The sequence below is a fragment of the Brienomyrus brachyistius genome, chromosome 22, assembly GCF_023856365.1.
Source record: "Brienomyrus brachyistius isolate T26 chromosome 22, BBRACH_0.4, whole genome shotgun sequence".
Lineage (NCBI taxonomy): Eukaryota > Metazoa > Chordata > Actinopteri > Osteoglossiformes > Mormyridae > Brienomyrus > Brienomyrus brachyistius.
This window is the reverse complement of record NC_064554.1, coordinates 4,120,732-4,136,260: the sequence shown is the minus strand read 5'-3', so window position 1 is coordinate 4,136,260 and position 15,529 is coordinate 4,120,732. Positions and strand designations below refer to the sequence as shown.

The window sequence follows — 15,529 nt, the reverse complement described above, 5'->3', positions numbered from 1 at the left end:
TGCTAGTCTGCGTCCAGCGTGTAATGGAATCGCACGTGGAAATTACAGTCCCATGACTCTCAGGTCTGTGCGGACTTGCGGAGTTCTATCCTCCTCTTGAATTGTCTGGAATGTGAGTTAACCGTTACCTTTCCAAAGTGTCACAGGTGTCCCCGGAAATGGTGTGTGAACTACAGATGCGAGGCTCTGCAATGTAGATCTTTATAAAGGATGTAAGATCTCCTCTGCTTATTGCTTCATTCTGTAGAGCAGATATTATAATTCCTGCTGCGGTTGAATGACTCTTTCTAGACAGGCAGACTTGCAGGTATATTTCTAGGCCAAGCGACTACACTTAAAGGTGATTTACTTTAACGAGCCATTAGATCTAATGGAACTGCGTGTCTCCAGACAGTGATTAAAGTAGATTTCTCTGTTTTCACCCCAGTTATTACAAAATAATCAGATTCTTACTAATGTAGCTCTGGATGTAACAAAGCATGCTGGGTAGTAAATTTTCACTTGTTGTTGGAGTTCCAACCCTGGGTTTAAAGCACCACTGCGGAGAGTAGCAGTGTGTGTGTGTGTCTGTGTCTTTGACTAATACAAGGTGCCACTGGCTCTGCTTCAGATTTCAAGCTGGCTCTCCCTCACCCAGGCATCTTCGTTCCCTCGTTATGAGAGAGACGTTACGCTAACAGGCTTTCTGTCCAAACCAGGTTAGCACTGCCCGACCTCCCTGTCCGCCCGCGGGACTGGAAATGGCTCTTAGATGTGATTCTATGGTTGTTCCATTTCATGTATTGATCTCTGAGGTTTGAACTACCGCAGTACACAAGTCTGTTGTTCACCAGGCAGAGTATTCTGCTCAGAGCAAAGCAATCAAGGTAGTTGGTCGACGCTCTGTTGGCCTAAATGGCTGTCAGTTGTGGTTATGTTTTCTGAATCTTGGTTCTTATAAGTAGCTCTTTAATTGTCAACATGTATCAAAAGTGGAATATTTCAATAGTAATGTAACAAAGTGTCTCACTGTGTTAATCACTGCTATTGTGTGTCACAAGACTTCTGAATGCTGCTTCGAATCACCGTAACCCTGATTTACAGGATGTATTTTGTTCTGATATAACTAATTTAGACGTAACACTCACTGTAAATGTAAGGCAGCATGAATATCCATGGCTGTTTACCTGTAGCACCCAGTCACTCTCTGGATTATCACTAATGCCAAAAAGACTGCATTTTTGTGGCCTGTAACTTGTTTTTAATATTTCAACTTGTTCATCATGTTTCAAATATGTTCACTAAATATGATGTAGACATTTAAATTTGACTTTGATGAAAACTGCCTTCATTTATGCATTTATGTGTATCAGTCTGTCACACCTGTCTTTATTCCATATGAGCCTGGCATGGGTGTAAATCTTGGGGGTGGTGGGTGTGACCCGCCCATTAATCAACACCAGCCAATACACCCCCCTGGACCCCGTTAAATGGATGGATACCTCAACCCTCCCCCCCCAATGCTCAGGCCAAAGGTATGCCCTTAAGACCTGGTACACATTTTATAGAGATAGGATTGCATAAGTACCTACCATTGGTGTAGGTACATATGCAACCATTAAGTTTGGGTTAAGGTGAGAACAATCTAAGCTGAGACAATATTATTACTGAAAGTGACACCAGAATATCTAACTATGGGAATTCGGGTGAAATAGTTCCATCCAGGGTCAAACAGCAGAACCCGTACAGGGAATCAGCTGCTAACATCTGGCGTAAAAGGCCATTCCCTTAACTGCAGTGTCATCTGATGGGGGCCCTAAATGTATGTGGCTCAGGGGGCCCGGCTGGACCGAGCCGGCCTCGGCAGAACAGTCACACATTCGTGGGCTTCGAAGCTCAGCCCTTAACCCCCACAGCTTCTTGGGTGCCACAAGATAGCCGCCCCTTCACTGTGACCCCAAGCTTGGTCTCACCTGAATGGAGAGCAAGATGGGACAAAGTGAAAAGAGAATTTCCCCATGGAGATCAATAAAATATCACTGTTCTATTCTAATTGGACTGATCTGGGTCGGGGGGGTCAGTATAATATGATCAGCAACCCCATGGAGTAATGGTATTTCCAGTCTATTGCAACAAATTGGCCTACTTTGCGTTCTATAAAAATATCTGAAATTGCTTCTTAATGTGTTTGATGAAATCACCAATATGAGCTGGCTGTCCACAGGCACGTGTAAGAGTGAACGCTGAAGAGCAGCGTGCCACGTGAAGGCGCTGGGCTGCATGCAGGGCGCACGCTTGGTACGTCTCCAGTAAGAAATAGTGATGGAGCCTTGTAATTGACAGAGTGGAGAAATGCAGGTTTTTACCTGCTTGGCTTGGGAATCACAAACATCGTAACTAGTTGGGTTAGGATCCCAAACCTGAACGTAAAGCAAAGCAGGTGTAAAGTACTTTGATGTTTTGAACCTGGAGTCGCAGCCATTGACGGATCCTGCCAAAGGCAATCGCCCAGTGCTGCACCATGATTGCCTTGAGAAAGGCATGCAGTGTAAGCCACTTAAAAATATCCTACTTTAAAAACGTATACATGTATAGAATAAGAAAATTGTAGGGCATTGCTTTCTCTGATTGAACGTTTATTTTGAAGAAGCAGGAAATGGTTAATTAACATTAGGAGCCTCTCCGCATACACCTAAAAGTAAAAAGTAGGCTTATCTCCGGGCAGTGACAGGACATCTTGTTCTAATGATAAGGAGACATGAGCGCGAAAGTAATGGGGTGTCCGCAGCCGATAACGCATTAACAAAAACCTTAACTGGCTCTCCAAGGCCTCTGCGCAAAACTGACGTCGTACCGTCTAAGTTTTGTTGTTAAACATGTTTGTTGTTAGATGGGGGCTGGAGCACCCCACACTCCGCATCAAGTTTAGTTATCTATATATTTTGATGAGCAGTAAGAATGCGATTAAACCGTACGTCTCAAAGGCAAATGTTTATTTAATGCACTTTTCCACGTAGACCTATATCTGTCTCATTTCTGTTTGGTACTGATGCACAGACCTAGACTGAATAGTACATTTTGAATTGCTAGGGCGACGTCTGATGAGCTTCGGTTTCCTCGTCCAGAGACCGGCGATTTGGTTTGGTATCTGCCATCGGATCAGCTCCAAGCGGCCCTGCACTGCATAGACGGTTTTCAGAATAGATGGATCCATCTATCTCAATCCTATACCTGCTTGTCCCATGCAGGGTCAAATTAAAAATAGACTAGGTATTAAAGTGCCGAGTAATCCAAAATAACACTTCTCTTCAGCTGTAGCCCATTTGTCATCCCGACGTCTCATGCTCGCAAGCATCAGTGGGAACTTGGCTCTCTCACGTCTTAATATTGAGACAACCCCACGCCCGCTGTAGTAAAATGTTTTGAAACCACTTGCCCATCTTATCTCTTTGGAAGCACGCGTGTAACAACGCCACCCGTATCTCACAGCCAGGTTGGCGTGAAGTGCGCAACAGGCAGATAATAAAACGTGCGTTTACTCCGCTACTTATGTAGCGCTACACAGACTAATGTGAATTCGTCCTGTAACTTGACAGAAAATGACCATCCTGAGAAAATCGCAGCATTTCGGATTGTTAATATTCTTCCTCAGTCAAAAAGCTTCCCTGGAAACGGTAGATCGTCATTTCGAGAGTAAAGGTGGGGAAAAAACGTCATTATGTTATCGATTTGTTTATGTTCTCTCATACTCGTCTCAATGTTTTTATCCTAAATTGCCAATTGTTTTATTACTCAGCAGACCAATAGTGCGTGACGCCGATCTCCAGAAAAGATACTTTAATATGATTAATGCTACGGTGATTCTAAGACAAACCGCTAAAATGTTTATAACGACGATCTGTTCTTCTGGTTTCTCGATTTATATAGTCTGTTGTATATGCATCGTAACTTTTTGTCCTCGATTTTCTTTTTCCGTCCGTCACAGTTGATCTGTTGCTCAATGTGGAGACTGAGAATCCGAAGTGTTTTGCGGAAGGCATGCGGGACCTCACGTGCTTCTGGGAGGAAGAAGATGGGGGCACCGCAGACCAGTACACCTTCACGTACAAATACGAGTGAGAGAAAGCGTTTATTCTATTCACATATTTGGTTGCTCTTATTCAGTTCTTTAACATAACCCTTAAGCATGAGTTGTCTGTGTTTAAGTTTCTGCCGTTGTAGGTTGATTGTCGTTTTATATTAGTTTTACATAGATGCACCTGATTTGTGCTTTTGTTCATTTGAAATTAAGATGGATGGATTACAGTGCTTCAATTAATGTTTGCAATTCCTGATTTAAATTATGTGTGTCCTGGGTGAAGGGGCGGATGGATGTCCTTAGCGTGGCATCAGTGTTTTTGTTTTAGATTTGTTGAAGTTTCCCATGACTAGGAACCATTTTGCGAAATAGACGGATGTATAGACCAGGCTATTCGGGCCCCAAGCACCAGCGGTCTCTATTACTGTTATTTTCGGTTATTTTTGTACTTCGTGTTTTCTTCAGGAATGAGAAGAGCAGTGAGTGTAAAGTGACGTCCCAACCAGCAGAGGGAGCCAAAACACGTTACTTCTGCCACCTTCCAAAGGTTCAGCATTTCGGAGACCTTTATCTGTGTGTGTTTCGGGATGGATTACAGGTCTACAACCGCAGCCTTTTAATAAACCTAAACTGTAAGTAGTAACTGGGAGTTTGTAAGTGGGGAAATGGGTTCAGTTATTAATGTCCACTTGATTCTGTTTGGTGATCCGGTCTCTGTGTCTGTCTCTGGTTCAGTTTGGCTGGATCCCCCAGCCAACCTGACTGTGACTCAGACTGGGAAGCTGGGCCAGCTGAAGGTGACCTGGCTGCCGCCCCCCCTCAAGTACATGGAAAGCAGCATGATGTACGAAGTCAGATACACGACGGGAAGTAGCTGGAAGGAGAAGGTATGGTGGCATGTCAGTCTGGGCTAGTGCACGTTCCAGGTGGACCTGTATTCCCAGCGATCGGTCTTCAGGGAGGCCATCAGGCGCTGATTATCATACGCCCACCCCTCCCCTCCCCCGTTTACCCAGGTGATCCATGAGTCCACTGAGATCACACTGCAAGGTCTGCAGGTCAACACCAAGTACAAGGTCCAGGTTCGAGTCAAGCCTGATGGCCTGACATATGATGGGTTTTGGAGCTCCTGGACACTGCCGGTGTCAATGACAACAGCCCCGAAAGGTACTCATCAGGTCATTCCATGCATAAATATCACATCCCCATCTTCACCTAAAGTCTGTTTGCACTAAGACTCAACATTTTTAAGTAGCCAATTACCGGAATTATCTTTGACATCCTACAGCCAATTTTTTTTGCTTTTGGTTCAGTTTCATATTCAGTGTTTAACGTCAGTCAGCTATTCTGTTAAAGCATATTTCTCTTGTTTGGGCAGATATGGACCCCCTGATCTTGGCCCTGTGCCTCATTATCACCTTCATCCTCATTCTGCTGTCCCTCACCGCACTCATGTCTCACCGGAGGTCAGTCGTCATGCAGTTCCGACTGTCCTTCTGTGCCGTCAGCACCGTAACTGTCGCCAGTGGTGAAATCGCTGGTGGAAGAGCTCATTAAAATAACCACGGCTACAATGGATTAGTGTTGGGTGACGCGTTACGTTAACTGCACATTCATAATGCCTTTATAATGCATTCAGAGAACATTCGTAAGCAGCACACTACCAAGCTGAAGTGACTCAAATACAGTTTTTTTGCCTGAATGTAACTCAGATCTGATGTGTACAGGGCTACATGGACGCAGAAATCTGATTTCTTCAAATCAGATTTGTTTCCCTTTCAGATGTGGTTGGTTATGCGACATGAATCGGAATTTGTGTGGTTTTTTTGCCTGTATGCATGCGCTGTCAAAAATGGATAATTAAGCTTGTAATATGAACTTAGCCTAAGTATACCTGAACATTCTAACATACTTTAACAGCTGTAGTATACATTAATAACAAACATTATCATAATGACAAACATAATTTATATATAATATATAATGTTTGGTATGAATGTATATTAAAGCTGTTAAGATATGTTAGGATGTTGTGGTATACTTACATGCTGCTTGTAAATGTTCTATGAATGCATTATGAAGGTGCCCTGAATGGTATATGAATGCATTATAAATACATTATGAAGGTGCACTGAATGGTCTATGAATGCATTATAAGTGCATTATGACGGTGCACTGAATGGTATATGAATGCATTATAAATATATTATGAAGGCCCACCGAATGGTATATGAATGCATTATAAATGCATTATGAAGGTGCACTGAATGTTTTATGAATGCATTATGAATGCCTCATGAGGGTTCAGTTAATGTAAAGTATTACACAATGTTGTTTTTGAATTCTTAATATTTATTTATTTGTAGGACAACGCATATCAAAATAGAAGTATCCAGCATTCATTCAGTGAGGGAAAATTAGCTTTCCTTTTGCCTTTACATTAAATGTATCAAAATCTTTGTCAGTTCTCTGCAGAAGAAGATGTGGCCTCTTATTCCCAGTCCGGAAAACAAATTCCCAGGGCTCTTCACTGTCTATGGAGGTGACTTCCAGGTAAGGAGCCTGCACTCCTCATGATCACTGAGGGTGGAGTACTAACTTACAGCCTCCTTGAGCACTTTGTGGCTTGCAGAGGTGCAAAGTTCAGATCCAGAAAGTACAAATCCCGACTAAGGTTTTGTTTCAACCAGGCAGTTGAGAATGAAGAGTAACATTCACAGAGTACTGAACTGCTTGGTAGAAACAAAAATTTGGTCTGGACTTGTACTTTCTGGGCCTGGATTTATAAGACATGTAAGCCATCAGGGGAGATCTGCTCCAAAGTGGAATGAGAAATGCCTTCCTGTGTCCGCAGGAGTGGTTGGGCCACAGTGGTGGGGGCTTACGGCCCAGTCCCGCCTTCTTCTCCTTCGAGGAGCTCCCCGCCATGCTGGAGGTGCTATCAGAGGCTACCCCAGTCCCCCCTCGCACGGTGGAATCCAGGGCCTGTAATCTGCCGGAGTCAGGATGCAAAGAAAACGAAGAGGACCTGCAGAAGGCCGAGTCTGAGCAGGAGGGCTGGCAGCCGACCCCGCCCGGACACTGGCTGATGAAGCACTTCCAACCCCTCCAGCAGGGACCCTCCCCATTTTCCTGGTCCACACAACTGGAATCTAAGGACTCCTACGTGACCCTCGACCACAGCTTCCAGCCCAAAACCCAAGAGACACCGATGGATGATATATCTGAGGAGTCCGCACCTTTGCGAGTTCTTTTCACGTCGGCAGGAATCTCAGCGTCCCATTCGGATCTGGGCTCCCTCCCACAGAGCTGCAGGTCAGGCAGACTCTCCTCCGAGTCCAGCTTCGAGTACCCCCACAGCACCTGGCCGCCTAAGGGCATCACTTACGCCTCCGTGACTCTTGCCGATTCGGGCGTTTCTGTGGACTACAGCCCCATGGATTCCATCAGAACTGCAGTTGGTGGCAGAGGAGGTTTCTATAATAATGACTACAAGAATGAAACCCCGAAGCCAAATGACCTTTTCTCTGGCTCTCCAATCTACTCTGCCTGTTGACTTTGAAAACCAAGTTTTCCTCCAACCTAGAACGGCAACCTTCCGTGGTTAAATTACCATCACATAGGCTTTCTTATGCACATGTAGCCCATAACTGGTTCTCTCCCAACATTGTATGTAATGCAGCTGATCTTGGGAAGTAATTACTGTTTGCGTTCATATATACATCTCGCCCAGGATGTACCCCAGTCCTGTACCCTGCGCTGCCTGGAGCAGCCTCCAGGCCACCTTGCAACCCTGACCAGGATACGTCGTTAGAAGATGGCTGTTAATGTATATAGAATTTAAATAATGTTTTGAAACACTTTTTTTAATTAGCTGTCATTTTCTGTTACAGGCTGGAGCCATTTTAAAAACACTAAAGCCTTTCATACCCATTTAAAACTGGGACCAGCATTTTATTACAGGATGAAATGAAATGTTTGGAATTTCTGGCTCAGAAATGGCACCTGCGTGTGAAATTGCTTCATGCTCTGACACGGCAGCCGTCTATCACTTTGTATGTTTTACAGACGCATTTTTCCCTAAATGCTCATTTCTGTACAGTGAATTACTCAAACATCCCTTAAATAACCGTTTACAGCACACTTCACATATCATACAACTGTTTCTATAAAATTTGAGAATCTATTGTAAATAACAAAAAGCAATTTATGTTTAACCATTCATTTTTTACTACAAAAATATATTTTGTTATATAATGCAATACTTTATTTTCTTATATGATTCACAAGAATATTGTGGCATTTCTTCTTTCCCTAAATGGCTTGTTGGAATAAGGATTTCCAAACTGGAAGAACTATACAGTAGCAATGAACTAGTGTCCTGTGCTTTGGTTGTCGCTCAGGCAGCCAATGTAAATTCACAGTTAATGCATAAACCATTTCTGACCATTTGTATAAAATTTTAACGGATCAGTCTTTCACTCTTTGGACAGAAAACTCCATCGCGCCATCTTGTGCAACTGACAGACTCCATTGCTGTCCAAAACGTGTTTCGTGAGTCTTAATAAGAGGGGAAGCGGCGTTGAGCCCCACGCCAGAAAAATAGATTTTCAACGTCTCCTTTATCTCGGTCGCACACTCCAAACTGGAGGAAGTGCCTTCCCCCTTTGTGAAAGTGCAGCGCACAGGGAAATAGCGGTCTATGACGGCGAGGACGGGGTCCGGAGCCGACGACTCCCCTGCAGTCCGGCCCTCCTGCTCCGGACGGAAGGACGTTATAACATAACACGGGGCCGCAGCGTCTCCGTTCCCCTCCAGCCTCTGTGTCAGGAAGGCAGCGGTGTCGAGCAGCAGCGCTGAAATGTGCGCAGTTTGCGCCTGCTTGGCCAGCAGTCCGTCCTCCGCCCCCAGATACAGATCCATCCCGTCCACGATGATTAAGGACGGCGGCGGCGCGGCCAGCTCGTGCAGGGCCGCAATCTCACAGCGCAGCTCCGCCGAGCACCGCGGGTACTTGAATTTTATTTTCTGTCAGATAGGAAAATCAGTTTCACCATGCGATCCACACTTCTACAGCATTTACATAGTTTTTATTAACCTAGCATTACCCCACATTTTTTACGAGTTTCAAATTGAGACAGTCTTTGGAAAAAACGGTACAGCAAAAGCCTTGTTTATACTGTAATATTGATCTTTTATTTAATTATAAGCAGAAGCATTCATCAAAAAGAATCTGCAGGACTTGCATGTTCAGTTCTTCTGCATGTGTATAGAACGTAATTATTGAAGAAATTCAGGTAATCCATCTATTTGAAGGCTGCATTAGCTGTTGATGCCTCAGCGTTAAACGCCTTAATTATGCAATATGCCATCATACAAAAGACTGCCCTTGATATAAACGGGATTCGAAAGGTGAGGCTGAGAAGAGGACATAACTCTTACCTTCAGATCGTCCGGGCTCAGCCTGGCCAGTGCGCTCTGCAGCACACCCGGGAGACTCTCGATCGGAGCCGGGCTAAGAAAGAGCACTTTCAGCCCTAGCTCGGAGGCTGCCGTAAGGGCAGTCAGGAACAACAACGACTTTCTGAGGTTGTCACACTCTCCCACGACCACGCAAGATGTATAATCCGACAGCGGTGGAAGTTTTAAATCCTTTGATTCTCTGCTATATTGCTTTAGAACAACTGTTAATATATCGGCCATTGCAACGAAACAAATCTATAAATTTAAAGCTCTTAAATGAATACTAGAACTTTACTTTTATTAATAGCAATATTTGAAATAATTTGAAAAACATGCAGTGTTCATATAGTCTATGTCGAATTGCCAAACAAACATCGCGCCATCCTACAAACCACGTGGATTGCGAAGCTGTGACGTAATGTGATGTTCGTCAGAGCCATGCTGCGCCGCCTGGTGGTAAGTACGAATAAATACAACAGGGGACTGGCAAAATGAGTGCGGTATGGACCCCTACTGGCGAAGGATGTGAATGAAACAGCATCGAACATCCATATGCCTATCCGTCTTTCTACAGCATATCCAATACACCAGTGCAGGGTAGCGAGAATATTAAGTGGATGTTTTGCCTAAACACAGTCATCTTTGTTTAAATAAATGTCAAAGATCAAAAAATATAACAAGTCTACTTGTTGACGTGTATGGTTTATTTAAATATTGCGTTCAGCCGCTTAGCAAGGGTCTGTTAAGCAAGTAGATTGGAACGAAAGCCAGTATACCCGCGGATTACGAGGGCTGGAGTTTGACAAAGCTGCGCTAAATGAATCTTGCTTCACATATATCATAATAAACGTGACCGTACGTATCTACAACTTGGACGTGATGTGTGCTTCTGTAACACCGGTTCAGGAGACAGTGGGGCATGTGTGTCATCATTATAATTTGTTCTGATTACCTCTTTGAATTTCCAGGACTTTTTAAAAAGGATTTGCAATAGTACCTCAAAGGACTAATATTTATATTTTGTATTTTAGAGTAGTATCTGAAATTACCTACTTTCGCACTTTTCCCTTGCTCGTACTCCAGTCAGATAGGTGGCGCTATATACCTTTCAGGTAGTTACGATATTTCAAGTGTTCTCGCCGAAGAAGATGCATTACTTCCGGTTGGCTGAGGTCAAGCTCCGGATCACAACAGCACACAGCTGTTGTGAAGATGGCGGACAGCTATGAGAAAGAGGGGAGTTCTCTGAACAGCAGGGAAGCAGGAGACCAGATATCGGCGATGTTCAGGCGGTGTAGGGGCCGCCCCCGTCTGACGGACACCGACCGGGCCAAGAGGCGCCTGGAGTCGCGGAAAAAGTACGACGTGAGGCGGGTTTATCTGGGGGAATCCCACAAGGTTTGGAGCGAGCTGCGGCGGCGGACCGGCTTGAGCGACGCGGGGCTCGCCGAGTATTTAATCCTGCTGAACGCCACTTACGGGGACGTGTACCAGCAGAAGTACGGCTATGGGTGAGTTCACCGAGAAGTGATCTTAGCCTGAAAGGGTCCCGTAAAACTGCCATTTATAAACAGCATGGTTTCTCGCACGACGGTGTATACCTTGGTATGAAGTTACATAAAGATAGCAAACTGCCATTATGCAACTGTAACGGTGCATCTCATCTCTTATCTTGGATGCAATATAGGAGATAAAGCCTATAATATCATAGATGCTGTCATGCTGTGACTCAGAGTTACGTGTTGCCAGTGTTGCGTACTAATACGGCGTAACAAGTTGAAAGCTACAGTTAGTGTATTTGGGTAGGAAGAGTTGCAGGCGGTGCTTTGTTCGTTTACGTTTCAGCCAGGCTCGCTTGCCTGCTGGGGTGGTTTTTAAATGCACGTTTCTTTTTGCATTTTTATTGCTTTCGTCTGTTAACTCTCAGAAAGAAGTCTGCCTCTGGACTATGTGTCAAACAGAAAAGAGGTGAGTATGTGCCATTTGTTCTAATGCAGGTTGCCACTTTGCAAACTTGTTGTTGCTGTCTTTAGCAATCAGGGAGTCCCTGTTAGCATAATCAGCAGCAGGGCAAATTATATTATAATTATACTTGAAGAGAAGTGGCTTGCCCCGTTCCTCCAAATTTCCTCCTCATGGTGTATACACAGCTTTCTAAGCTGATGTCTTTTTCTTTGTGTTGACCAACCCAGGAAAGAAGGTTGAGGCGACCAGCCTCAGAGCTCTGGTGGGCTGGTATCAGGACCACTCCCGGTCCTGTCCTCATGAACCACAGCTGCAGGCCCCAGAACTGCCAGCACTGGCCTTCCCCACCTCACTGGTTTGGTGCTGTATTGCTAGCCACTCCTTTGTGCAACACCTCTCACAGCCAGCAGGAGGCAGTGACGATTCTGAGACTGAAGGTGAGGGTGGGAATGATGGCAGCGCAGCGTGTACTGAGGCAACACCTGGCGTTGTGACGAGGACAAGGAGGAAGAGGAGAGTAGACTCTTCAAGGCAATATTATGGTATGGAGACTGCACATGATACAGGCTGGATTTTGTATCTTTAAGTCGTACTATATGATTTAAAAAAAATTGGTAAACCAGTGCTTTTTGTGGTCAAAACTGCTTCAGGCTATGGTTCGTCTCGTAGTTTAATTTCCTTGCTCTACCTTATTATTGAAACGTGCTGCAGATGCCAGTGAGGACCTGGAAGAGACCAGGGTAGGAGAGTCTGAGGTGTCATCGAATGACATGGACAAGGCCGCCATTCTAGGCCAGCTTCCAGAATCCCCTGTTTCTCAGAGGGGCACCACCGCTGGACAGCCCACAGAGGAGCAGTCTCTCTGGGAGATGGAGGTCGTGATAGAGGGAGAGAAAGGACAGGAGCAGGAGTCGGAGAATGAAGGAGAGAGTCTGGGAGCCTTGGCTGGCAACGGGAACACTGGAGAGGGAGACGAGGTGGGAGCGGAGGACCTGAGAGGGGCAGAGAGGGGCACGGGGCCGAATGGTTACGAGTGCGCCATGGTAACGGCCACTGTGATCGATCGGCTGCGCAAAGACGCCCCGGTGGTGATGGACAATATCGCCCGGAGTCACCCTCAGCCCCACGCCCCTCAAGGTTCTTCCACTGTGCAAGTTTCGGGCCAGGGGGAGCTGTACGAACCCCAGACACTGCAGACGGTTGTGGCCAGCTGTCAGATACCGAACGGGAAGGAAGCTTTGGAAGGATCACAGGTAGGTCAGCCGGATTTCAAATGGAGTGAGACGGAAACGAATATATCCATGGATCAATGTCGGGCTCCTTTTTTCTTTCCGAAGGTGATCATTATCACAGGCCCTGGTTACGAGGCCCTGGCTTCAGAGGGGATCCAGCTGAACGTGGGGGGCGGAGTCGGGGAAGAGGTTACCTGCACGGTTATTGAGGGTGTGGCCTACAACCAGGTGTGCCAGTCAGACGTCGGCCAGAGGTCGCCTGTCCCTGACGCAGACGCCATCAGGGGTATGAACCATTGCCTCTGGGTTTCTGCCCTAGTAATGCTGTTAGTATTTGTGGCATATAACTGTGCTATTATTATCTTGCTATTGTCTTTGCCTTTACATTACATGTTCAATTACTTTTCCACGCCCAACCTTCATTTTTTAATTATTTTTTTTTTTGCGTATTGCACTTCTTATAACTCACGATGCAACATCTTCCACCAGAGCTCAGCGGGAAGCAGATCCTGCAACCCAGTGCAGAGTCGCGTGACTCGAATATGAGCTGCGGGAAGGAGCTGCAGAGGGGCCTGAGTAGGTAAGCGACGCAGAAGAGATCAGCCAGGAGCCTGGCAGTAAGCAGGGAATCTGTGGGTGTGCTTGAGGGGGGGATAAAGGGGAGCTTTCGGGGGATTGAAGCGGGGAATTATGGGTGGGTTTTGGGGAAGGAGGACTTAACTGAAGCCATATATCCAGCTGTTAAAATTCTTGTTTTAAATTAAAGGATCCTTCTGCTGCATGTCTCCTGTCAACCTGTTTGTCCTGTATGCATTAGTCTGGGAAAGGCTATTGCTTATTAGCTTAAATACATGCCACCAGAGGCCATGTGACTGCCGCAGCAAATTCTCATGTTATTTTGGCGGGGGGGGGGGGGAGATCCACCTCACTGGCAGTGTATGTTGCCAGCTCAAAGAGCGGACTGTCTCACGTAAGCCTTTTGCCCCTTGAGGTCAAGGAGGAATCGTCGAGGTCCAGTAATAGAGGCAGACGGGATGCTGAAGATGTTCCACTGCCCATATGAAGGCTGCAGTCAAGTCTATGTGGCCATCAGTAGCTTCCAGGTGAGGCTTTTATGCTGTATGGCCAAAAGTATGTAGACCAGCATCTCATTCCAAAACCAAATGGTTTTATTGGGAAGTTTGTCAAGCTGTTGTCCCTAGATTAGCCTCTACTCTTCTGGGAAGGCTTTCCATTAGATGTCGGAACATCGCTGGTGGGACCTGCTGCCCTTTAGGTTGGGTATGATGTCGGCTGATCAGATCCCTTTCTGTGAAGAGTGGTTGACCACTTTGCGACTGAACTCGCTCCCAGACGTTTTGACCTCCGGTCATTTCATTTGCGGTTGACCAGGGCAGAACTAACAGGGCAGAAATGTGGTGAATTGATTTGTGGGAAAGATGGCGTCATAAGATGGTGCCACGTGGAAGGTCACTTACCTCTTCTGTACAACTGCCGATTCTGCCGCTAATGCGAGCTGCTAGGAATTGCATGGCTGTGTGCTTCATTAGACATGTGTCAGCAATGTATCTTAATTACATAAAATTACTGCAATTGACACGGGTGTCCATATATTTTTGACTGTGTATCCACATAGTATTTTATGAAGTGTGTTTGGTTGTGTCCAAACTTGAAGTTGTTGGCTTCCCTCAGTGACTTGAGCTTTTATTTTTGCAGAATCATGTGAACCTAGTTCACAGAAAAGGCAGGACTAAGGTTTGCCCGCATCCTGGTTGTGGCAAGAAGTTCTACCTCTCAAACCACTTGCATCGTCACATGATTATCCACTCAGGTACGATGCCATACTTCATCTGACCCTAACCCTCGGCAAGTGGTTTTGACGTCACGTGCTAGTAGATAAAGGTATTTGAGCCCATCCTTGATCAGTAGGGAGCCTGGATTCTGAATGTCGAGAGACGCGAAGGTGACTGACTGATGATCCCTCTTTGCCGCCCCTCACAGCGCCCCTCCTACCATTCATTTTAATGTTCAGTTCCTTTTTACATGTGCTTAGGCGTACGTGACTTCATCTGTGAGACCTGTGGAAAGTCATTTAAGCGCAAGAATCACCTGGAGGTCCACAGGAGGACGCACACAGGGGAGACACCTCTGCAGTGAGTGAAGATGCTTTCCAATGGGCTTCTTGAAGGGTCTCTCATAACTGAAAATAAAACGTCAGTAGGGTATTGGGTCTCGACCCTTAGTGGAATGTAAATGTAAAGGGTTGGTATGATGTCATGATAATCAGTATGATGGTATGATATCAGTAACCTTTTTCTCTCCCATCCATGTGGCTGGTCCTCCTGATTGCTTTCTCCACACGGCAGGTGTGAGATCTGCGGGTATCAGTGCCGCCAGCGGGCTTCTCTTAACTGGCACATGAAGAAGCACACGTCCGAGGCTCAGTACAACTTCACCTGCGAGCACTGCGGCAAGAGGTTCGAGAAGCTGGACAGTGTCAAGTTCCACAAGCTGAAGAGCCACCCGGACAAGCAGGCGGCCTGACAGGGGTGGGAGGGAGGGGGGCTGAACTTATGGGGGGGAGGGGGGTGCTACTGTCCCTCAGATGATCTTGGACCTTCTGGAGATAGGTCAGCCAAATGTACAAGACTGCTGCACATGTTTAGGGTTTCTGATTGACCTTCAGCAGAAGAACGCGGATGCGTGTGTGTGTGCCATCAAAGCCCCGCTTCTGACCAAACGGTAGCGCCTTCCTCTCCTTTTGTTGGCGGGACGCAAGTGCGCTTGCTGTGCTTATATCGGCGTCCTCTCT

General features: G+C 45.9%; 3 protein-coding genes across 7 annotated transcripts; 2 read left to right on the top strand and 1 right to left on the bottom strand.

Moving 5' to 3' along the window:
* Nucleotides 1-11: 11 nt before the first annotated feature.
* On the top strand, nucleotides 12-8,319 carry epor (erythropoietin receptor). Of its 5 annotated transcripts, none has more exons than XM_048991042.1 (10): nucleotides 12-212; nucleotides 611-1,514; nucleotides 3,576-3,678; nucleotides 3,965-4,094; nucleotides 4,523-4,689; nucleotides 4,793-4,944; nucleotides 5,074-5,224; nucleotides 5,436-5,523; nucleotides 6,523-6,610; nucleotides 6,912-8,319. In XM_048991042.1, the coding sequence occupies exons 2-10, from the start codon at nucleotides 1,470-1,472 to the stop codon at nucleotides 7,611-7,613; spliced, it is 1,626 nt and encodes a 541-aa protein (XP_048846999.1). In that variant the 5' UTR covers nucleotides 12-212; nucleotides 611-1,469; the 3' UTR covers nucleotides 7,614-8,319. The 5 variants fall into 5 exon arrangements, with proteins under 5 accessions (XP_048846999.1, XP_048847000.1, XP_048846998.1 ...); XM_048991043.1 differs by adding an exon at nucleotides 2,204-2,277 and having other exon boundaries at nucleotides 12-1,514; XM_048991041.1 differs by having other exon boundaries at nucleotides 12-1,514.
* Nucleotides 8,302-10,112, bottom strand: swsap1 (SWIM-type zinc finger 7 associated protein 1). Its single transcript, XM_048991046.1, has 2 exons — nucleotides 9,500-10,112; nucleotides 8,302-9,085 (listed from the first exon to the last, which is right to left on the bottom strand). Exons 1-2 carry the CDS (start codon nucleotides 9,758-9,760, stop codon nucleotides 8,528-8,530), a joined length of 819 nt encoding a protein of 272 aa, XP_048847003.1. The 5' UTR covers nucleotides 9,761-10,112; the 3' UTR covers nucleotides 8,302-8,527.
* A 520-nt stretch (nucleotides 10,113-10,632) lies between these two features.
* On the top strand, nucleotides 10,633-15,261 carry znf653 (zinc finger protein 653). The gene is made up of 10 exons (XM_048991040.1): nucleotides 10,633-11,031; nucleotides 11,448-11,488; nucleotides 11,713-12,027; nucleotides 12,197-12,738; nucleotides 12,823-13,003; nucleotides 13,207-13,297; nucleotides 13,709-13,820; nucleotides 14,434-14,548; nucleotides 14,771-14,870; nucleotides 15,084-15,261. Exons 1-10 carry the CDS (start codon nucleotides 10,733-10,735, stop codon nucleotides 15,259-15,261), a joined length of 1,974 nt encoding a protein of 657 aa, XP_048846997.1. The 5' UTR covers nucleotides 10,633-10,732.
* Nucleotides 15,262-15,529: the final 268 nt, after the last annotated feature.